Raw genomic sequence first — 25,526 nt, forward strand, 5'->3', positions numbered from 1 at the left:
CTGTGCCAAAATTGGGGTATGACCTGTTGGACGTATAAATGAGTTGTTCAAGAGAATGTATTTCTAGATGTTTGTGGTTGATGTCAGTCTATTAGCGGTGTTAGTTGTGTTTGTGTGAATAATGTGTGGGTAAAGACTTTTTCCACTTCTGTACAAATGAAGTGTCATATCTGCCTTCACTAAAAATGCTGAACCCATTTTATTTTGCTTTAATCAGTCTTGGGTGAAACTAATTAAAAGTAGCAAAGTAGCTGCTATTTTGTTCAGAAGCATATCGTGTGATAATGATTCATAAGGCCATCACTCTCGTCTCCACTTATTTTTTGGTGTGTTTTTTCTTTTCTTTACTTTAATATGATAAGAAAGAATAGAGGAAATAGGAAATGAAGTGGGAGAGAGAGTGCAACAGTGTTCTGCCCACAAGGCTATTAGCTCTGACATATTATTGTTGTCTTACCTGGTAAAACACAAGTCTATTTTAACAGCCTCCAATGGAAAGAAAATACTCACGTTAAACTGGAATAGCTGTCAATGTGGAAAGATGATAAAAACTTATATATATATATATATATATATATATATACAAAAATTGTTTTTTAAATTTTATTTATCTATTTATTTATTTAGTAAAATCGATCTAATATTTTTTCAGTAATATATTTTTTTCTTTACTTTTTTTTGCTTTTTTTTTTTTTTTTTTTTTGCATTTTGCATTTTGAGAGAATTTCATGGTACAAATTAATATCTATGTAATAAATATGATAAAAAAAATTCCTTTGAAAATAGTACAGTATATTAATGCAGTATTTCAGATTAAAATAGAGTCTAGGCCTATCCAATTTTTTGAAGGCAGAATAGCACCTCCTGGTAAGAGAGAGAGAAAAAGGACTTGTTTTCTTTGTATAGGACTTGTTATATCATGATCTCTGTCAGATATTATTGTGAGTTTGCCTCTTTGCAATCCCTTCTCCCTTCTTACTCGCTTTCTTCCATAGATGTTTCCTTTTTAGGTTGGGTGTGAGTGTTGTTCTCTTTCTTATTCCTGCCCTCCCTTACTGTCTTATTTGTTTTCTCCCTCCTCCCATCTGTGCTTTCTCTCTCTATTCTCTAGTCTAATGTCTCTTTACCTCATTGTATACGCACATGCGCAGATGATACATAGAGGTGAATCAGTGAAGAGTGGTGGAGGATCCTTTCGGGCCCAGGTTGTTGAGTTCAGTATCTCCTTTACTGAAAGTTGGAATGTTCTATGTCCATACTATTTCTTATATGTCCAGCATTTGCTGAAGGTATGCTTACCTCAGACATAACATTGTTTTGGCTCATACTCAACACATAATCTATATCCTATTGTTTGAAAATATTGCACCACCCTTATTTTGTCTTATATAAAGTCAGTGTAAAACTATAAAAGATTTGAAGTGTAGGTATATCCAGATTTTGTGTCTGCTTTGCCTTTTCTTCCTATGGCCGTGAACACTTTCAGGAGGACTGAGAAAACTTTCGGTGGCGGGGCTATAGAATGGGACCAGTCTAATATCATAGTAATTTAACAGGACTCTATAGAGGCTTGTGAATACCCTAGTTGTTTTATTCATAATTGTTAACTTTTATTAGGTTGTGGATTTAAATGTATGTTAAGGCATTCTGAAAAACTACTTTCTGTTAAGGTTTATATTTTTCTTGTTTTATTCTTTTATTACTACATTCAAACCTGAACACAGAAATCACTTTGTTACACAAAACATTACAATTCTATATAAATGAAACAAAAATGAACAAAAATTCCTAACCAGAGTTTAACCCATATGATTTTAATCTTTTATTTCAGTCTTCCGAATCATTTTGACGATATGGTTATAGCTATACCAATTCACTTGTTATGTGTGTGTGTCTGTGAATGTAAGCATGTGTGAGTGGATGTATTCGTTTTACACTCTTGATGTTTTAGAGTTTTAGCCCTTCCTTTCTGTCCACTTTTTTTACTGCATTATAGTCAAATTGATTTTATTTAGCATAGTTGCAGTTTTAAAGTCAAATTGTACACTTAAATATTCTGTATTTTTGATTTTCTCCCCATTTCCCATTAATTTCCTATGGTCAGTCATTTTTGAACGAAGACCATGAGTGTGAGTATTTTTTTTTATGACCACTTAGCTTTTTTGAATCATGCCCTCAATTATTGTGTGTGTGTGTGTGTGTGTGTGTGTTCACATACCAATTGCCATAAAAGTAACCAAGTTTGGTACCTTTTTGGTGAAGCTATAATGTTTTAAAATTCAAAATTTAAAATTCTCTGGTCAGAAATTACCTTAGACCGCACAAAGGTTTTAATATAAAGTAGAACAGTCAAAGTGAAAGTGTTGAGTTTTATGGACGGAGATGCATATGCATCAACACAGAACCATCTGAACGATGTTGCCCAACTGGTCTGAACAATTCATTATTAAGACCACAGTCAAAGGTGCTATATGTCATCAACAGTGGCTGACAGGAAGCCTGGCCAGCTATGACCACATTGCAGTCTACGGTCTTGGCGTGATCCAATTAATATACTGAGACCACTTTCATGACAATTTTTTTTGAAAATACCATTATATCTTTTCTCAAAACTTTTTGGGGACATTCGGGGCAGAGTTTTGCAATAGTAAGCATTCATAAAATATTGTATTTTTTTGAAGATTCAAAAGTTGTTTAAATGATGCTATATCACAGCATTGCACAAATCCTAAGGTAAAGCCCCTCATGTGTGGTATCGTTGGATTTGGCAGGGATTCACGAATCATAGTAAATGACTCCCTTAAGAAAATAAGTCAACCACATCCAAAATTATAAGCATGTGGTATCAGGGCATCGTGCCGATGACCAAGCTAAATGTTACAATAACATTATGCGAATGTGTTTATAAAATACAGCTTTGTAAAAATGGACAGTTCCCAAAATGACCAATATGGGAAAAGCTTGCAGTACTTAATCTAATGAGACATATTTTATGGCTTTTGGACAAACTGTTCAGAAGTTATAAGCAAAAACTTAGTGCAAATAGCTGCTGCCTATATATATATATATATATATATATATATATATATATATAGAGAGAGAGAGAGAGAGAGAGAGAGAGAGAGAGAGAGAGAGAGAGAGAGAGAGAGAGTTAAAAAAAGAAACATAATTACATTCAAAATAGAATGTGGTCTTAAGGTACTGTTCAGTGATTTGACATTTTGCTTACCAGTGCTTTGCTCTCTTGGATCATAACAAAAGCCAAACCATTTCAATACTGCGTACATTGATTCCATCTAGTGGCCAAAACGATGAGTAGTTTTAAATATTTCCTTCTATTCTCTATGCTGCCATTCATTTAATCTTTCGTTTTCAATATATTTTCTTATTTTCATAAATGTTTCACTGCTTTAACTGTAGGCTGCAACACTGCAAATGCTTTGGAAATAAAATGTAGACTGTAGACTGCTTAACTGAAAAACACCTACGAACCTACGAATCATATATATATATATATATATATATTCTTTCTTTCTTTTATAAAAAGGTGTTATTATAATGACAATAAGCTTTAAGTTCAGGCTGAATAATTGCACTTAGTTGGACTGTAGGCGTAACTGATGGTCATGATGAATGATGTTTAATACTGCAGCTTACTTAATACATGATATCTCAATTAATTATAATTTAATAAACACAAATACAATGAAGACATCAGCCATTCTGAGGTGGCAATTTATCCCAAACGAACCATTACAGACATTATAAACCTGTCTTGTTTGTTTGTTTGTGTTTTTGCAGACCTATAGGCATATAGACGAATAAATATGATCATTAGGGAGCTTTTTACAGCTCTTATTTGGTGAACAACAAAGGTTCACTTTTACAGCATTTAAACAATGCAGACGTGATTGTGAGTAGTGTGTGGAGCGTGTCCGTTTAAAGTTTGCTACTGTGGGTCTGTGGTTGGTTTGTCTTGACGGTCTGTGCAGAATAGCTAAAAATCAATTGTCCTGTGAAGGAAAGTAAAGGGATTTTTAACTTCCAGAAGTGACAGTTGTGCTCTGCGATAAAGTGCTGCATGACAAGTGGCCTAAAACAAGTTAGTACAGAGATGCAAATAACAACAAAGAAAAATAATTTAAAACATTGAGACCCAATGAAAGTGCAAGTTGTGAACAGTGAATTTGTGTCCTCATTGTGATGGTACCATTACTGCATTCAATAATTTATGCAGGGTCTATGCAGGTTATTTCATCTTTTTAACAATCACAAGCATGTATTGTATAATTACAGCAAGACTACTGCCAAACAGATTATGTGTAAATAAATAGAAATGAAGTAGACATATTTATATTATTTCAATAGCCACTAAAGTAAATAACCACCAGCTAGTGGTTCAATCAAAATGGGGCACAAAGTCACTTCACAGACAAAGGAAATATCACAGTTACTTTTTGAAATAAGTTTGTTTTCCCATTTGTTGTCCGACAGCTCTCCTGTTCCCATGTTGAGAATAATTGGGAGTGAGGTGCAGAGGAAAAGGCATTTCATTCAGTTTGAGGCTTAATCATTTCACGGTTGGCATGATAGGGCCTTTCCATAAAAAGTACCTAAGTAACACAATTAGTTACTTTTTATGGAATAACACAATAATGTAACACGTTACTTTTAAAAGTAACTTTCACCAACACTGCATTCAACCTCCATCTGGTCTGCTGAGATCATCTCAACCTTCATCAAACTACTAAAGACAAATCTCTTCCACAAACACTGTGTTGTTCTTTGACTGCTAATAAGGGCATAAAGATGTAAATATAGCCACACGCACAAGCACCAAAGGCTCAAGTTTGATTAGCGATCCTGTCGAGATGGATCTAATGGTGTGGCTTTTTACAGCAAAATCCGTCTTGAATCTTCGGCGATCGGGTTTGATGAGAGAGGTTACAGCAGCACACTTCCAAAGAAATCATGCCCAAAGCGTTCAGCTGCAAGAGAAGTCGGAAAATCAAAAAAGTGTTTTACTGCCGTAAGATACATGATGCATTTGTGGACAAATTTAGATGAATCACATGTCAAATAATGTCAAATAAACAACAAGATATCATTTTCTGTGCAAAACTTTATTTTTGATAAAGTAAACATTATATTTACATTATTATCAATTATGTCCATAGAAATAATGAGTTTCAAATATTTATTCATTTATTTCTATATTTAAAAAATAGATTGTAATTAAATCATGTAATAATTTGAATGCATTTCTATTGTCATTATATATATACACAATGAAATTAGGATATCTATCCCTCAACATAATTTACATATATCACATAGTGTACATTCAAACAAACTTATGAATCACAAATTGAACAATTTTACATACTACCAAAATGGAGAGTCAGGTTAGTTTAAGACTAGATTATATTGCACAATAAGTCTCCAAGTAAAAAAGTTATGATATTATATAAAACTATTTCACCAGCACCATAATTCTACTCTAAATGAACCTGTAGATTAATGCATTTCTTAAAAATATATAATTCAAATTAATATAAAGTGAAATGTAAAGAAAGACAAAAGTCCCCGATAGGGGATTCAATTTTGTTGTATTTTGTTATTAAAAAAAGAAAAAAAAGAAAAAAAAGTAAATAAAAAAGAAAAGAAAAAAAGAAGTTATCAGTGAAAACATAAACGTATACATTATATATATATATATATATATATATATTATAATATTATATGATATTTTTGTCTGGTCTATTTTTATGTATGTGTAATATTCTTGCTCTTATGTTAAAGCACTTTGGTCAGCTAGGAGGCTGTTGTAAATGCGCTATACAAATAAATTGAACTTGAACTTGAACTTGAACTATATATATATATATATATATATATTTAGCAGGGATATGTTAGTTTTTAATAATATTTTGGGGAGGAAAGGTTTTAGTTTGAACCATAAGTGGCTGTTTTTGGATAGGGAGCTAGGTAAGTAATTGTATTTTCTTTTCATTTCATTCTTTTCATTTTTTTGTAATTTGTTAAATGTGTCCCTGTTTGCTCTTGAAGCTACATTCCCCAACTGCATTGTAAATAAAATTAGTCCATTACAATTCCCTTTTCAAAATGAACTCTACCGTGTCATATTATTTTTCATTATTCTCTTTCAACCCTAAACCAGGGCATGAAAAAGGAATTGTAATGAAAATAACTGCTCAAAAATCTGAGGGAGCATGCGCAACTTTCAGAAAATTCTAAATGTTGGGGAAAAAAGAATGTTCTATTATGCTACAGGGCGGTTGAATGCTTGAATTTGATTGGCTGATGAACGTTCTGAGGTGTGCAATTATTTTCTGGGAAGCGCACAGAGAAAATTATTCCAGGCAGTTCTCCTGACCACATTACAATTCCAGATCACTTCACATAGTTAATAGTAATAACGGTCATGCAGATTGCACAGATAGGTGTTGTCAGCGCTGCTCTGGTGAATTTATCAGTGAGCCTACAGTATATAGTATAAAAACTTAAAGGCTACATATGACATTTCTCACTAGTGATGTAATAACAGCGCTGTTTAGAGAGGTAAATAGGTAAGTTAGCCTAATTCACACAAGCTCCCTCTCTCTCTCTCTCTCTCTCTCTCTCTCTCTCGGTCTCTCTCGGTCTCTTTCTAATAACTTCAGTAATAACTGCATTAGAATGCTATCAACGGCTCAAGCCTCCATTACCAGCTTTAAAATTAAGTTTACTTCTATTTAGATTATTTTACTCAAGGACTGAGAGGGAGGAAATTATTTTGTTGATAGTCATTAGGCTTCAAAAGTTATGGCCCGAAATGCAAATCACCTTGTTATAGCGCCACCTAGTGTCAGACAGAGGTGCGTCTGGGCTGAGCAGCGGGGCAAGACTGGGACCAATTTTATGATTTTTGGCCACAATTTGAGGGAAAAAGAAGAAGAATATCTGGGCTGATCCTGTTGAGATGCCCTTAGACAAAGTGACCTCTCTCTTTCTGTAAGAAAACACCAATTCACAGAAGGAAAGGAGAGAGAAATGAACAGTGTTTACATTTAGGCTATAGAGAATTCAGGAAGTCATCACATCTGTCATTAATCATTTAATAAGATTCTACTTTACAATATTTATTTTACATGATGATGACTTTTTAAATGCCATTTATTCAGTGGAAAACTGTAGGTTACAGTTCATATATTTATATACTGAATAGGTAGATTTCTCCATTGCATCTTGAAAATATTGCCGTTTTTCATACTTCATTTTACTTAAACATTTTTGGTGAAGATTCTAACATATCATTTGCACTAATCTGTATATTTCGGAAATGCTGCAGTAGTCTTACCTCATATTGGGACTTTCAGCAGATGCTCAGATGAGTTTATCTTTCTGTCTTCTGTAAAAAAAATTAAAAAAAAATCACAGGCAATTAAAGAATAACTTTGCTTAATAAAGATGATGTTTTTCTCTCACTGTAGTATCTGTAGGTTATACTTGCCTTTATTAGAGCTCCTGCGGCGATGGTATATCACACCAACAACAACAGCCAGCAACAGAACAACAGCAACAACACCAGCACACATTACTGCTACAAGAGTTAAAGACTGTACTGAACCTAGAACAGAGAAAGACAGACAGTTCAAAAGACAATGCATTGCATGAATGATACAAACACACAGTCTCAGTTAGAATAAAATAAAATAAATGACACTAATATAGCAATAATACTATCACTAACATCACCACAGTCACACATCAATGCGACTGACAGAAGATGTCAACCTTTAGAATAATACGCTTTTATAAATGAACACACACACACACATACATATATATATACACTGTAAAACCGAACAGTGAAATTAATCAAATGAAAATAGTTAATTGCACTCAAATAATAATGAAAGTTCATTGGACTTAATTTAAAAAAGTTCTGTAAACTCAAAATTTTGTTGTAGTAAGGTAAACTTAAAATGATTGCGTATTCAAGTTCCCAGCATGCTTTGCATCAGAAAACAAGGAAAATAAATGTAGAAATTAAGTGTTATTATATTTAAGGCAACTGGAAATGTAATTTCTAATTTTATGTAAACTTAAGAGTTCTGTGAACTTACTAGGGTTTACAGTTATGGTAACAGACACTTAAATATATATATTTTATTGAACTAAAAAATATTACGTTAATTTGACTTAAAATCGTCGATGTAATGTGTTTCAACAATTTTTTGAGTTAAGTGAACTTGTCGGGTTTTACAGTGTAGTCTAATCTATTGTAAATAAAAAAGGAAGGGAATGCTAAAAACATACTCTCTTCAGACTCTTGCTCCTTCTCCATATTGAACAATTCTTCATTGATGTTGAGCGGATCAGACAGATAAGCTGGAAAACACAATGAAACAACAACAAAATGAAAAAAAGCCAGTATTTATAAAATTTTTTTAAAAGTAGCTACTTTTATTTGTAGCAGCAGGAAAACCTTTCCAAACGGAAGAAATGTTGTCGACCAATTATATTTTAAGTATCATTAGTGTAAGACTGAGGACTGTTCTTGTCAAGGTCAGGAATGCAGAAATGACATTTGTTCAGAAAATATTTTATGATGTTGTTTTTCTATAAAAATGGAAACAGGCTGAATTGGTTTGAAAGTCACCGTTTAGGTGGGTCACCTTCATGTACAGGAACTGAAAAGTGACGTACCAGTAGGGCTGCACGATTAATCGCATGCGATTGTCATGCGTGTCTTTGTCAGTAAAGCCGGTTCTGTGATTAGCAGTAAATGTCCACCACCTGGTTTCAAATGGAGCGGCACTTCCCAGCTAGAATTTTCTTTGTTCTAAAATGTTCTAAGAACATTCCCATGGATTGTTCTAACAATGTTTTTAGCGGGTAGTTTTATTTTTGTTCCCAGAACGTTCTCTCAAAAGATAGGATAACGTTCTCTAAAAACATTCTACAAATGTTTATCAATAACATTATTAGAACATTATTCCATAACATTCTAATTAAGTGGATGTTTAGATGTGGATGTTGATGTCTGTTTAAAAGTAATAGCTTGGTTTGATGTCACCATAATGCTGGTAAGTGTTGGCTTTAGTTGTGCAATTTGACACTTGACTTGACGGTGTTGCTTTTTAGCTGCTGTCATCTTTATTGTGGCTAAAACAGCAAACGAATATGTGGTTCAATGGTGCTGTTTGTTTGCTGATGATTGATATGTCTGATTACTTGTTTTCACCCAAGCTACTGTGTGGTGTTAGTTAAGTATTATTTATTAAAGTGATTCAATGGTCAACAGCCTGACACCCAATTGAATTTAAAGCAGATAATTTCAAAAATTTAAAAAAAAAATTGTCACACAAACATCAAGATTCAGTGTATGAATCTCAGCAAGCATGGTGACATGCTTTATGCTGCAATGTATTCTGGGTACATCATGCAAAACTCATCCATAGCACCCACAATGCATTGCGGCATGAAGCATGTCACCATTGTTGAGATTCTTACACTAATTCTTAAGGTCTCTGTATGTCTAAGCATCCTATGGTTTGAAGTGATTCTAAAACAATGTAGTTTAAAAAGATCAGATAAAAATAAAATAACATAAATTGTCAGGACCCTGTGTATTGCAACGCATCTGCTATAGTCACTAATATTAAATTAATAGCGTAGAACAGACTCCTGGTAAAATAAGTTGATCAGATTGTTACATTAAGACATTTTTAATATCAGCCAGTAACCAACATTATCGAATGACATCTTTTTCTCAATGTTTTTGATGTAACAGGTATAATTACAGCAGCTAAATGAACGCTAACACTGAAAAGACTCATACTTCCTAAGTACTGATCAGCATAATGGTGACATCAAACTAAACTATAATTTTCAATAAACCATCAACATCTCTGTTAATCTCAATAAGAACTTTTTTACATTTATGACAGAAATAAATCTTGTTTATAATAAGTGAAGATTGTCATGTTTTTTGGAGTATTTACGCTAGAGTTTGACACCAAACAGAGGTTGGGTTTTCACTTTCAACCAACATCTGACTTCTGAGCAATGTCAGTCCACATCTAGTGTGATGGGAAGCCGTAATTCACTGACAAGCTGTGCAATATCACGTTCATAATCGCAGATTAATCGCATGCGGTTATGAACGCGATATTGCGTAGCTTGTCAACGATCTGCGGCTCTGTATATTAGGTGCGGCTCCATTTGAAAGCAGCTGATGGACATTTACCGCTAATCACAGAACCATCTTTACTGATGAGACACGCATGACAATCGCATGCGATTAATCGTGCAGCCCTACGTACCAGTGACAGAAACTCTGAATGTTTTTACGCTGTCGCCAATGTTGCTCGTTTTCTTGATGATTTTTGTCCCGTCACACTTGCTGTTTCGGTTCAAGCTGTGGCTGGTTCCCGTGCTCTTGCTTTGGATGAAATTTGCTTCATAACGTCCAGCGTGTTCAGGACTGATGTCTGTGATGGTCAGAGATCCAGTTGCATAGTCCATCTCCAGTCTGTCTCTGAAGATCTCATCTTCACCATAATACAGACAACTCTTACTGGGCTCTCCATTGATCAGAGCTATCAGGGTGTCATTAAAATACCACAGCATCTTGTCACGTTGTTGTTTGGTAACGTCAGAGGACAGAACAACTGCATTTCCCTGCATAACTGAGATTGATATCACATCATCAGCAGCCACACCTGAGGACAAAAACAAACAACAATAACTCATGTGCGTGTGTACATCTGACATGGCATTCAACACCACACCTATGAGAAATCCAATCGCATGAGATCGTAGATAATAAAGATACAAACATGCAGCCTCAGATCTTGTATGTACGTTTGTATATGTATTTGAAATATAAGGTGAAAGAAGATATACTTTGGCTATATTTGACAGCGGCTGTTTGAAAGACAGATGATAATATCCATTGACTAGAACTACAGTTTGTTTTTTTTTTGTTTGTTTTTTGCCATTTGGGCTGAACCTTTCATACAACTTGAACAATAAACTGTTTGCCATTTTACATTAAGAATATGATATTAGAAAATAGAAAAATAGATTAAAATGTACAGAAAAATTTGACTGTTCACCAAAAATAGAAAGGGTTACAAAGTCAAACGTCCATAAATGAGAAGGACCAAGGAAGTGAGGACTAAATAGATTCCGGTTATTTTAACTGTTGTTCACCTGAAAAATCAATTCAATAAAAATTGAGAAAACAGAGACACGCCTAGAAAAAAAAAATAACGAACAAAGGGCTCATATTACATCATGTTTGTTCCTGGTTAGATCATTTGATTAAGTGGGACGTGTGCAAAGGCAGAGCAAATACCAGGAAGTCAACTTAGTACAATGGACAAATAGATAAAGATATGATCCGCCTTGATTAGATGTTGTTAGTTCTGCTGAAAAACATCTCACCAACCTTGTTTGCTAGTTTCAGCTAGTGGACAGACAAGTCGATTATCAACTGAAAACTGATTATCAAGAGACAAGTGACGAACAAAAACGAAACTTAGTTTGGCTCGATCACGTGACTTACAGGGAAACGATTACAGCCAGGTAACGATGCAATCCTGAGAATTTTTATACATTCATTTGGACATTTTTCCCCAAAACAACAATACATTTGTATTTGAAATGCAAGGTATTTTTTTTTTTCTGCGCGAGCAGGACTATCTGTTATAGAAAGCATATGTTCAATTGATACAGGTTTTCTATAACTAATGCATTCCTATTGCATGGCCGATGCATGCAGGCAAAGCACATATTGGACATAAAGAGTCAAATGACTTACCATTAATCAGAAAAACAAACAGAGCAAGTGCAGAGTAGGCTTCCATTGTTCAAAATTTCATTCAGTTTTGATTTCTTATTTCCTTCTTTTCTGAGAAAGAAGTCAGTGCAATGATAAAAGGGGGAAAGAAGAAAAGAAAACGGAAAAGAAAAAGAAAAAGAACACGTAGGCCTATAGGCTCTGGTGACTGGTGTTCCTGATACAAGAAAGCGATACTAGATGTGCTTTTATTCCACCGTCTGTAGGCGGGGCGGAGGGCAGAGTGACGTGTAACCAACCAACACTTAAAAAGATCAGCTTTAATTCTATTGGTCAATCACACTGAAAACAGCTTTTATTTTATTACTATTATTATTATTATTTTATTTAAAAAGCTTGTTTGCTGGATGCTAGTCTGTTTGCTGCTTTATTTGATCAATTATCTGTTATGATACCATCTACTCCATATAAAAATAAAAATGAACAAAATCAGTGAAAAATATTTGTAAGCGATGTTATGTATGAAACCTACGTAACATAGCTATAGTGCATAAAGCGGATATATAAGTTTCGCTATTTAAGTTTCGTGGCAGGACTATCGTTTCTCACGAAATCACGTGACCTGGAAAGTAGCCCAAGTTTCGTTTCATTTGAAACTGGCATATGAGGATGCTGCCAGAAAAAAACACTACAGGGGATTTAAAACATAACAAAGGAAGTTTTGACTCGCTGTCACTGGAATCTCACACCCCCCCCAAAAAAATAAAAATAAATAAAAATAGTGCATTATAAAAACACAAATAATTATTTACAATTAATTAATCCCCCGCCCCACTGGTTGCCTTTGAACACGGACAGTTTTTTTAAAACCACATCCTAAATAAACAGCGCTATTTTTTTCTTGCGAAGAGAAAGAACGCAGTTCACCCGCCTGTGTGGTCAAAGCGAAACAATCCGGTTTTATTTATTTACAAAGAAATGTGGTTCGACCTTGTGGATGGAAAGCCTGTGCGTATTATTGGACGGCATAATTTCTTTTTTCATAGGAACCACACAGTCCGACTTTCTTTTTACAAAAAAGCAGTATTCATGTTTGAGAAAGAGTCCAATACGAATCACAATACACTTTTTTTTTCTTATACTCGCAATTCATCTCTCATAGACATTAACTAGCTAAGCATGACAAATATTAAAGTTATAAATTAATTTCATAGCATGACTTCTCCCTGTTCTGGTGTGTGCATAAATACATTGCCAGAAAAAAAAAAAAAAAAAAAAAAAAAAATTCAGTGGACTTTCCTTGTCAATAGAGGCTATATTTTTTCACACTTTTCTCATTCTCACTAATTCAAGTTTTCATATGAATGAACCCCTGAAGGGAATATATATATATATATATATATATATATATATATATATATATATATATATATATATATATATATATATATATATATATATATATATATATATATATATATTTGAAAGACTTACTTAATAAACTACCATAAGCTTTTGACATATGACTGCATTACAAAATGCTTTCTGCCACTATACAGTGAGTCTTAATAAATGTTATACATTGTAACTGTAATTTAAGTGAAACCCCAGTGTGTGTGGTCAGTGAAGGGTGGTCGAATCCTGTTGGGGGAGGATCCACACGCTCTTATATCTCACTTCTATAGTCAGCTTTCAGATATTTTCATTAGAATGTTAGCATGTGCAAAGAAAATGGTTCATATTGTCCTTTTGTTCTGCTTGGGGTTGTGGCAAGTAAATGGTGAGTTACAAATGTGTGTGTTTGTGCTTTTATATTAATGCTTTGTTTGTTTCACATGGCATATAAGATGGATTTGCGTAGAAAAATAATATGATAAAACCAAACTAAGATATTGCTGTAAGATATATTTGATTTAGGTCTTACATCATAGGAGATCAATTTAAGGAAATGCAGTCCACCTGTTCACATGAGCTCATAAAGAAAAAAAAAGTAAATTTAAATGGCCGATTAAATATTTTAAACAAATGTAGTTTTACAGTGTAAAGAATGAAAAATATTCACAGTTATTTTGTTTTATATGTTACTTATAAAATATAACTTGTGTGAGGCATCACCAATAAATAAATGTTTTAGAACCACCAGAATCTCTGATCTGACAAACTTTCTGTTCTTCAGGTGTGTTTGGTGATACAGTTAAAGTGAAGTCAGTGTCAGTGCTGGAGGGAGATTCAGTCACTCTAGACTCTGGTTTTTCTGAAATGATGGATGAACATGTGATTCGGTGGAGGTTTGGATCTGAAAACACTTTAATAGCTGAAATCAGTGTAATGGACGACAGAATCACTGTATATGATGATGTTCTTGATGAGAGATTCAGAGACAGACTGAAGCTGGATCATCAAACTGGATCTCTGACCATCACAAACACCAGAACTGAACACACTGGACTCTATCAACTTCAGACCAGCAGTGTGAGCAAGAACTTCACTCTCACTGTCTATGGTGAGCTAAATACCTCTTTCTTTAATTTGTAGCTTTAAATATATTCATCTTAAAGATTTTCAGTCTTAGAAATGATAGCATATGAGATACACCTTTTGATTAATTATTCCAAGGTTGGGATCTCAGACAGTGTTATAAAAAAAACTGAAATCACAAACAATCAATGAATGACATCACAATCTCTAACGCAACAGCTGAAACAGTATTATTTACTCAGATTTTTTCTACTATTTCTCAGCTTCTTTACCTACCCCTAACATCACCAGAAATTGTTCATCATCATCATCATCATCTTCATCACAGCAGAATTGTTCATTGTTGTGTTCAGTGGTGAATGTGGGTCATGTGACTCTCTCCTGGTACAAAGGAAACAGTTTATTGTCCAGCATCAGTGTGTCTGATCTCAGCATCAGTCTCTCTCTACCTCTGGAGGTGGAATATCAGGAAAAAAACAGCTACAGCTGTGTGATCAACAATCCCATCACAAACCAGACCACACATCTCAACATCACACAACTCTGTCACACATGTTCAGGTACATTTGTGATTATTCATGGTGTTGATTTTAATTATTGATTCCAAAGATTGGTAGTAAAAAAAACAAAGTTCACCATTTTACTGCTTGGAAATGACCAATTGCTGAACCATGATTCTTCTTATAGTACAGCTTTTCAGCTTGAAATGACAAAAAATGTCCTTGTAATTTTTCTTGTAACCCACTGTAGACAGCAAAATAAACGAAAACTTTGAAATTCATAAATGTTCATTTTAAAGCATCAGTCGGTCACACTAATGACTGTCTCTCTGTTTTGTCAGTGTCTAAAATAGTGCCGATCTCTGCCGCTGCTGCCGGATCTCTGCTGATTTTGACTGCAATCCTGATATTTTGTATTTGCAGGAAATGTAGAAAAACTGATCAAGAAGGCAAGTGTTACAGTAAATCTCTTAATGGCTATTACATTTGTAAAAGTAATGAGTGTTTACATTATCAGCATAGTTCCTTCTAATGTTCATGTTGCGTTGTAGTAATTTTGATCCAGAGAGACCTCTTTTTCCTAAATGTTATTGCATTGGACTAAAACTTACCAAATTTGCTTGTGCAGATTATAACAACTTCTCAAGAAATCTGACAATTTTTGTACGTTTTATACATTTTACCAAATATTGGATTCAGTCTTTTTAATCAAGTTGTTTTCTTGGCATGGGTTTTGTGTTTCTTTTTTGGAAACGATTGATCACAGGCACATGATTGATCAATGTGAGCGTAGGTTTTGAGTGAACAGTCTTACAGTTATCCACAAATAATACTTTTTTGACTTTAAAAGTGAGATGGATAAATTCACATCACTGAGACCAAATTAAGTAAACCTTTTTCAGCATGCAAAGGTCAGAGGAAAGAACACAAAATAATGTCTGTAGATGTTGGGTTTAGCAGTTTTCGGTATATTTACATTGTCTCACAGATGCTTCAATACGACACACTGAAAACACAGAAATGCTGAGTTGTTTTAATCTGTTATTGTTGTCATTGAAACAGCTGAGATTAATGAAGACGAGGTCACTTACATTGAGCCTACGTTCTACAAAAGACAAGCACGGACACCGGTGAGATTGTTTATTATTAATTTATGTTGTGCATCTGTGTATCATTTCAGCAGTGTGTGTGATTGTGCGTGTGACAAAAACACCAAACAGCAGCGTGTTAAATATGTATAAAAGTCACAAGATCAGTATTCAGTGTGTGTGAAACCGTGACTCATATTTAACAACACATACAACACCATTTCCTCAGTCTAACTAAAGCAGATCTACATAGTTAATATTCCCAGTGCTCACTCATGAAGTATTTCCTATGTCAGCTCATGACATCACAGTCCTGTTCACATACTGTTCATGCTTTTGTGACTCTTTTACAATGCTTTTAGAAAACAACATGATGTCACAGAACTAAGTCTTAATTTTTTAATTGAAATTGCTATCTTGTGTTTTTTACAGGATGTTAAAGAGGATGATGATGTGGAATATGCACCTATCAACAAGAGGAAATGATCAGACATGTATCAGACCCGCTTTGTGACTTTCACAGGAAGCTCCTGTGACTACCTCAGAGTCTGTCGTTTCATCTGAGCTGTTTAAAGCTGTAATACAGGGAATTTGAACAAATGACTTTAATCTTGTGGCACACTGGAACATTTTCATGCTTGACTCTTATAGCCTCTTAAAGAATGTTTTTTTTTTTTTTAAATCCTCAAAAAAAAAAAAAAAAATTTTGCATCTGATTTATGACATCTGTGCTGATCTTCTGGTGGACAAACAGTTGTTCTTGAACATTGCTTGAATGTTTGCGGTTGACATTTAACACAGACACTGCTAAGGCGTCATTAGCGTGTGGTTAAATGCCTTTTTCCATTTCCATTTCTTATGAAACTCACAGTCTGACTTTAGCATGAACTAACCACTTTACCATGAAATCCTGAACCTAACAGATACACAACTATCTCAGATAAAACAGTATGTGAAGACATATCAGTCAATTCGAGTGAAGTCAGCTTTATTACTATTGCGCTTTTTTCAATAGCAATTGTTTCAAAGCAGCTTTACAGAAAACTATGATGTTAAAGTTTATAATATCTTAATGTCTCAGTAATATTTTGCAGATTTTAGCCAGGAGATAATCTAAATGTTTGCATCGATGAAGCAGAGTTTTGATATATACTGACCTACACGAGTACACTGCATGTGCTATTCTCCAATATAAAGAGCTTATAGTTAAAGTCAGGCAGGTATTTCTCAAAACTACTGATGTTCTTCATATCAACCACAAAACAGTTCATAACCTGTTTTCGCCATCATTTTAGAAGTAAATGCAATATATTGTTCACTGCCGTGATTGTTATATCATGCAGATGTATGATGTTGTTATTGATTGATTTTCACTTTGGGGGATAATTAACTGCTAACAACACTGCTAAAAAAAAAAAAAAAAACAATGTATATTTTTCAGTTGTATAAAGTGCTGGCAAAAGCAAAATCCAACAGCAACACATTTTGCAAAGACAGACTCTTTTCTTTTTTTTTTTTACTTTGAATGTAATTTTGTCTGAGCGCCATCTAGTGCCAAAATATAAACATTCTGACATTTATTGGAGTTTTAAGGGTAAAGATGGAAATATGTGTGGTTTCACTGTTTAGTGATGGTGAAAGAAAGCTTCGCTGGCAAATTCTTTCCTCTAAACTTGATTGGAAACTAGGGGCCATCTGGTGGCCAAACAAATAAAAATAGTTTAATATGTCATTTTTTACATCCATTTTTTGTAAATGGTAATTACACTGTTTTTTGGATTAAAGCTACATTTATGTTGGTATCAGTAGTTTATTTCAAACCAAAAGTGAGAACATAGTATAGCTTATGTGTGGCTGACTCAATCTGTCCATAATGAGATCTATGACAAGATACTCAAGTCCAAATTAGATCTCACATTAACATAACTGCTCAAATCTTTTATCTGGAAATAACAAATGAAAATCCAGCACAATACTACAGAATAAAAACAAAGCATGAACTAAAACAGAATAAAACATTTGTAACTTACTTAGTGGCCACAAACACAAGCTGACCAGAAGTGGAACATAAAGGGTTGTCATTGAGGACTGCAACATTATACAATATTATAATGAAAATATAAAAAGTGTGTAATTTATGCAGCGTGTGTGGATCCTCTCCATCAGTGAGCACACTAGCTGTCATCACAATATAGAGCACTTATTAAGACTCGCCATAAAGTGACAGACAATAATAGTCTTTGTTTTGAGACAGTGTCTCTATATGTGCATATATACACATGTCAGAACAGGAAGTATTAGTGTCGTGAAATAAATACATAACATTATTCATAATGCTTAGCTGTGTGAAATAGAGTCTGTAACGCTGTTTTCATGAAAAGGAAGTCAGAGTGTGAGGTTTGCATCAACAGGAGAGGAAATAAAAGACTCTTTACCAACAAACAACTGACACATGCTTCTGGCATCCAATAATACACAGGTTTTCTACTCTTCAGGTTTAACATTTCTTGAAAATAAGGCAGACCACAGAAGTTTCACTTCACCACAGCTATTGCATTCATGGTATAATGTCCATTCTATGTGCTAGTAAAACAAAACCATGAGCTGTGGTTTTCTATGGGAAAACAGAATCACTAATTTTTCAAAAATGTATAATATAACAAAGCACAGGAGAAAACAGGAATAATATTCACTTGAATGCATGTGATGCTTGTGCAGCTCAGCTTGTGAGTCAAAGTGAAACTCTTACTGGCATCTTTACAGAGTTGTGGTTTGATCTGTTTGCTGGACAAACAGCTTCTGCATTCTTCAAAGAAAAAAAAAAGAAAAGAAAAAAAAAATATATATAGTGATAGTGTTATACAACATCAGGTCTGCTTCTATGAGAGTGAGATAATTATTTCTAAGAATTACAACCAATGCATGCAAGAAGAGCATGTACATGTGCAATGGATGGGTGTTGGTCAAATATTATTGGTTGAAGTATCACGAGCAACACTATATCGCATTTTAACACTCTCCTGTTGTCCACAAGCTGTCCATCACAGAAGTGTTCACATATTTAAAGTGCTGTAATCTGAAAATGTTTCAAATGTTTGTTTTGTTCTGCTTGTGGCATCTGGTTGGTAAGTTATAATCATCTTCATTTTAAGACACCGCTTCTTGCTCTTACTTGTTTATTTTAAAATATTGTTTTTGTAAAGTCCTGATTTTGTTATAACAATATTGTTTTGCACTGCTTGTTTACATTGATTACTGTACTTACTTGGTGAACTATTAAAAACTAGACCAAAATTCCCAAATCTACCAAAAATAGTGTGGCCTTTGTTCTTCATCCGTGTGCAACGGAAGAATTCCTGCCGCTGTTTTGACTCCTCATTTTTTAAGCTTTTTTGTGAGATCCCATCTGAGAAAGATACCATATAGTCACATACATCCGAATACTATGAGTGCATTTAGCCTAGCACACAGCACATAGCAATGTTTTGAAAGTTCCATAACAAAAATATAGATTAGGCTTATGTACATCATACATCACATTTTTATTTATTTTTGTATTTAGATTTGGTGTTATAATGCCAACATGAACTCTTAGTGAAGCAGGACTAAAAAAACAAACAAACAAGCAAAACCGAACTACAAGTGTGAACACTTATTTTGTGATTCTGTTTTGTTAGGTATGTTTGGTGAAACAGATGAAGTGACATCAGTGTCAGTGACGGAGGGAGATTCAGTCACTCTAGAAACTGGTTTTACTGAAATAATGGATGATGATCTGATTCTGTGGAGGTTTGGAACTAAAAACACTTTAATAGCTGAAATCAATGTAACTACACACCGCTTTACTATATATGATCATGTTCTTGATGGGAGATTCAGAGACAGACTGACAGTGGATCATCAAACCGGATCTCTGACCATCACAAACATCACAAAACAACACTGTGGACTCTATAAACTACAGAGCAACAGAGTGAGCAAGAGATTCAGTCTTGCTGTGTATGGTGAGTTACATATTACAGGCTAAGATTTAACCTGCCATGCCTCTTAACATTGTGATTATATTCTATCTTGAAGAAACACACGGTTCTATGGTTCTAAGCCCATTTATGAGATAAAAAGTAGAATATATATAGTTGTAAAAAAAGTTAATTTTTATTCTTTATAATGACGTCATTATTTTAATAATTATTTATTATGTACAGCTATTTTTAGCTATACAAAACAGTTAATTTTCTGTTTGATATTGACAATGGTGTGTCTTACCATATTATTTTAATGTATTATCTTAATTAACACAGGTTTGTAGTGCAAACAGTTTTAGTGTTTACTGCAGGTTGTTATTCTTCTCATTATTTCCCTATAGCTGATAATGAACCCGGAAGTCTCGCAGAGAGGCTTACCTCCACCTTGAAGAAAAAGGTGGATACAAAAGCACTACTCAGTGTTTCTGAGTACCATTACCAAAAAGTAGTATTTTTCAAGTTTATTTGACTAAGTATACTTATGTTAACTTCAAGTATATTTTTAAGTATACTTTATGTAGTATACAAATATCAGTGTTCTTGTTACGAAGAGAGAGTCAGAGACGTTCGGATCCAATTGCAGCATTTATTAAACAGACTGGTCAGACAGGCAGAGATCAGGAATGGCATCAGGTGTGTCAGGGATAACCAGAAACAAGCAGAGATCGGGACAGGCAGTAGAGAATCAGAGACGGAATGCACAGTCCAAAGGTCAAACATGGGAATAACAAACGCTCAGAAATGTAGGCAGGGCTAAACAAGACTTTCCAATCTGGTGGAGTGAGTGTGCTGCTTATATGTGTGTGTAGTAGCTGAAATGAGGTGCAGGTGTGAGTGAAAGTGAAAGTGACATGACATTCAGCCAAGTATGGTGACCCATACTCAGAATTTGTGCTCTGCATTTAACCCATCTGAAGTGCGCACACACACAGAGCAGTGAACACACACACACACTGTGAGCACACACCCGGAGCAGTGGGCAGCCATTTATGCTGCAGCACCCGGGGAGCAGTTGGGGGTTCGGTGCCTTGCTCAAGGGCACGTAAGTCGTGGTATTGAAGGTGGAGAGAGAACTGTACATGCACTCCCCCCACCCACAATTCCTGCCGGCCCGAGACACGAACCCACAAACTTTCGATTGGGAGTCTGACTCTCTAACCATTAGGCCACGACTTCCCTATGCAGGTACAGGTGTCTGTGTGCAATTAGTTCCAGGAATGGGGCAGGATGGGAAATGGAGTTCTGAATGAGTCCTGAGTGGAGTGCCCTCAACTGAAGATTATGGGCACTACAACTAATGATCGTGACACAGCCCCCACCCCCAAAGGAGCGGCTTCCAGAAGCTCAAGATAATCTAGGAGGGTGGTGGAGCAGAGGTGAAACAGGGGGAGGGACGGAAGGCCAGGTCCGTGTGGAAGTGCGGTGGCCGGGGACCGGGGCAGAGCAGGCGGAACTGGAGCTCTTCCTGGGCCTAACATGGTGATCAGGAGCCCTTGCTGCACCTGACATGGGAAACAGGGGCCCTTCCTGGGCATAACATGGGAAACAGGGGCCCACCATGGGTTTAACTCGGGATCAAGGTTTAACTCAGGAACAGGGACCCGCCGTGGGCTTAACTTGGGAACAAGGGCCCGCCAGGGCAGAGCAGGTAGCGTGGGAGTGACGAGACAGAAGCCCACCAGAGCGGAGCAGAGGACCACCACAGCCAAGCAGATGGGACAGAAGCACACCAGGGCGGAGCAGAGGACCACCACAGCCGAGAAGATGGGACAGAAGCCCACCAGGGTGGAGCAGAGGACCACCACAGCCGAGAAGACGGGACAGAAGCCCGCCAGGGTGGAGCAGAAGACCACCATAGTTGAGCAAATGAGACAGAAGCCCACCAGGGCGGAGCAGAGGACCACCACAGCCGAGCAGATGGGACAGAAGCCCACCAGGGCAGAGCAGAGAACCACCACAGTGGAGTCCATGGCACAGGAGAGCAAGTCTGGTCAGGTGGAACTGAAACAGAGAACATAAACAGGTTAATACCGGCCTCCGTGGCCGTGATGTGTTTCTCTTTTCTTCAGTGATTCTGTTTGTTAACAGCAGCTGTTCATCACCAATGCTCAATCAGCACTTAGTTAATCACTTAATTACTTAAATGCAAAGTTTTAAAACTTACATGGTTTAAATCAAGGCAATCTATTTACTCAAACGGTTTGAGTAAAGTTAACTTCTCGGGTTTTACAGTGCTATTTCTTTTGTCTGTTTTCTTAATTGCAGAATATTTATCATGTGCATCCATTCCTTCGTGCTGTCTTTGCTGTAAACTGGTTTAAAGGGACAGAAGTGAGTGACTTATTTACCCTCATTTTATAAAACTGTTTTGAAAAAAAATATTTTACATTTAGAAATTTCTAGAATATCTGTTTCGGGTTTCTTGTTAGTGTAAAAACTTTTCCAAAATAAAAAGTAAGCAAGTGAAATTTTCACTTATTTTTTCACAAGATCTTGAAGTGTTCCTGTAGCTCAGTGGTAGAACATTGCATTAGCAAGTGCAAGTTTGGGGTTCGATTCCCCGGGAACACATGATAGGTGAAAATTGTTAGCCTGAATGCACTGTAAGTTGCTTTGGATAAAAGTGTCTGCTAAATACATTAATTTAATATTATTTAATAAAAATTTACTCAAAATATACTTATGTTTTTTTTTTTTTTTTTTTTTTTTTTACTTAACTTAGTTAAGTAGATTTACTTAATTTCCAAATGTGTTAAATTTACTTGAAAAATGATTGTGCAAAAACTTGCCAAATAAAAATTAAGTAAATTTACTTATTACTTTTTCCAGTGTATATGTGTGTGTGTATTACCTGAAATGAGGTGCAGGTGTGAGTGCAGATGCAGGTGTTTGTGTGCAATCAGTACCAGGAATGAGGCAGTATGGGAAATGGAGTTCTGAATGAGTCATGAGTCCTGAGTGGAGTGCCCTCTACTGAAGATCATGGGCACTCCAACTAATGATCTTGACAGTTCTAAGTACAAACTCGATTACAAAAATGTCGGGACACTGTACAAATTGGGAATAAAAACAGAATGCAGTGATGTGGAAGTTTCAAATTTCAGTATTTTATTAAGAATACAACATAGATGATATATCAAATGTTTAAACTGAGAAAATATATCATTTTAAGGGAAAAAAATAAGTTGATTTTAAATTGTTTTAAATAGATTGTTCCAGATTCTCTGAATGTTTGGATGATATTATGCTCTTTTCCAATTTTTATCTGAATAACTCCTTTCTGATATTGCTCCACTGTTTTTCGCTGCAGCATTGGGGGAATTGGGGGAATTGGTGATCCTCTGCCCATCTTGACTTCTGAGAGACACTGCCTCTCTGAGAGGCTCTTTTTATACACAATCACGTTGTCAGTTGACCCAATAGTCAAATCGGTCCTCCAGCTGTTCCATATATGTACATTTAACTTTTCCGGCTTCTTATTCATGTCAGATGATCGTGTTAGAGTACATGTGTTCGTATCATAGACAGTATAAAAACAGGTTAGTATCTGGTGTTTCTTTTTTCTTCATCACTTGTGTTATTTTGGAAATTCTGTGCAGAAGAAGTGTACTAGCGCCCTCTACTGTATAATAATGAAAACATGGATTCTAGGATTATAGCTCAAATATATTTAGACTTTTTGTAAGAATAATTCAAGTATACTTAAATGTAATATTAAGTATATATCTGAAGAGCACATAAAGCTAATTTCTGATAAGTACATAAAAAGTAAACTAAAAGCATACTTTTCTAATTTTAGTTTAAAAGAAGTATACTAATAGCACACTTGAATAAACTTATTTTTCGTAGAGTACACATCACACCAGCAGTCAAGTGATTTTAGTAAAAGAGGCTTAATTATTTCATAACTGTTTCAAAAAGTTTCCAATCCTGTGTTTACTGAAATTGCCTTCAGTGGCAAACTTTTAAACCAGTGTCTTATTGACCTATGTTGTGAATATTTATGTCATGTTCAGCTCGTCTGCCTGTCCGTGCCATCAGCAGAAACTCTCGGTCTTCATCATCATCTTCATCTTCATCAGAATATGAACAGCTCAACTTCACTAAATTCTGTCAGGCACGTGCAGGTAAACCAGCCATGATATTAATGTTTTTTAACACAATTTTGAGATTGTGACAGAGAATAAACCATCTTGTTAAAAATGACAGCACTATTATTACTTCTTTTTTTATTACAGACTTTTTTACACCCCCAGAAGTCTGTGTCCAGTGTTGTGATACAGTTGAAGCTGTGATCCGACTGGTCGTCACTGCTTTGATGGGCGTGGCTGCTGTGGCTGCTGTTGTTGTTTTGGTCAATGACATCAGATCTTACAAAAACTATTAAAGGTGAAAACAGAACAGAAATCCATTAATATTGTGACATTTCTTAGTTTAAATAGGTTTCATCTGCTAAAATAAAAATGACCAGTGTTTTCTTCTGAACTGTATCAAAGGTTTGCAGTACATTTGTGGCCATCAGGTGAATATTATTTAACATTTCAGTTTAAACTGTATTGAGTGTCAATTACACTGTTTTTCCCGATAAGTAAAAAAACTGAGAATCAAGCAATCATACACTATCAGACATTAATGTGGTTCACAAAACAATATGCTTTCTAAAATCCACTCAAAATATCAGACATCTGGTCTCCTCCATCTGAATGGATTCATAGTCTAAGAATAAAAAAAAATTGGAGTCTGTGACCATCATACATGACTCACTTTTCTATGAAATAGGTCAAATCAAATCTATAGACTGGCTCTGCCTTCAGCATCTAGTGTCAGCTTCTCCAGACTGCAGACTGGGGCAAAATCTGAGCAAATGTCATGTACTTCATTCTAGACTATAGTGACTATAGAAAACTGAATGGAAACATGGGAAAATCAACTAAACACTGTGTCATATCAGACTGTTCAAAGGTAGAGGGAGAGGGCTTTGGCAATGGTTCAGCATGGTATCTTATGCACAGTAGTCCGAGGCAATGCTGCCGGATTCAGGGATAGAGGCGAAGAAAAGGGTCTGACAGGATAACACCAGAAGTGAGGACTGAGGTGCATCTGGAGGGAAGGAAGAGAACAATGAAGCCAAAAAGGGGTGGAGCCAAAGAGAAGAAAGAGCCAGGTGGAGCCTTAAAAGGGTCATGAAATTAGAAATTGAAATTCCCTTGATCTTTTGACATATATGGGCTCACTGTATCATAAAAGCAAGTTTTAGAACTCAATACACTCTTGTTAGTCTAAAAACAGCTTATATTGAAGCCAGTCTGCTAAAACAACGTTTGTGGAATGTAGGACTCTATGATGTAATAGTGTGCTTAAACACCGCCTCCACAGAAGATGATCAACGCCTGCTACTACGCCATCACTGCCTGTTTAGCCCCGCCCACCTATTCACGCACATAGTGTAAATAGATCGCAGATCTACACTTACCTAAAGGATTATTAGGAACACCTGTTCAATTTCTCATTAATGTAATTATCTAATCAACCAATCTCATGGCAGTTGCTTCAATTCATTTAGGGATGTGGTCCTGTTCAACACAATCTCCTGAACTCTAAAGTTTATGATGATTATTCTGTG

General features: G+C 35.4%; 2 protein-coding genes across 2 annotated transcripts; one reads left to right on the forward strand and one right to left on the reverse strand.

The window, feature by feature from the left end:
- Positions 1-7,360: 7,360 nt before the first annotated feature.
- On the reverse strand, positions 7,361-12,049 carry LOC113072311 (uncharacterized). Its single transcript, XM_026245321.1, has 5 exons — positions 11,834-12,049; positions 10,332-10,730; positions 8,323-8,394; positions 7,514-7,630; positions 7,361-7,411 (listed from the first exon to the last, which is right to left on the reverse strand). Exons 1-5 carry the CDS (start codon positions 11,877-11,879, stop codon positions 7,362-7,364), a joined length of 684 nt encoding a protein of 227 aa, XP_026101106.1. The 5' UTR covers positions 11,880-12,049; the 3' UTR covers position 7,361.
- A 1,475-nt stretch (positions 12,050-13,524) lies between these two features.
- Positions 13,525-24,290, forward strand: LOC113072307 (CD48 antigen-like). The gene is made up of 4 exons (XM_026245319.1): positions 13,525-13,592; positions 13,989-14,315; positions 14,554-14,850; positions 24,160-24,290. Exons 1-4 carry the CDS (start codon positions 13,544-13,546, stop codon positions 24,288-24,290), a joined length of 804 nt encoding a protein of 267 aa, XP_026101104.1. The 5' UTR covers positions 13,525-13,543.
- The last annotated feature ends 1,236 nt before the right edge of the window (positions 24,291-25,526 follow it).

The sequence above is a fragment of the Carassius auratus genome, unplaced genomic scaffold, assembly GCF_003368295.1.
Source record: "Carassius auratus strain Wakin unplaced genomic scaffold, ASM336829v1 scaf_tig00008769, whole genome shotgun sequence".
Classification (NCBI taxonomy): domain Eukaryota; kingdom Metazoa; phylum Chordata; class Actinopteri; order Cypriniformes; family Cyprinidae; genus Carassius; species Carassius auratus.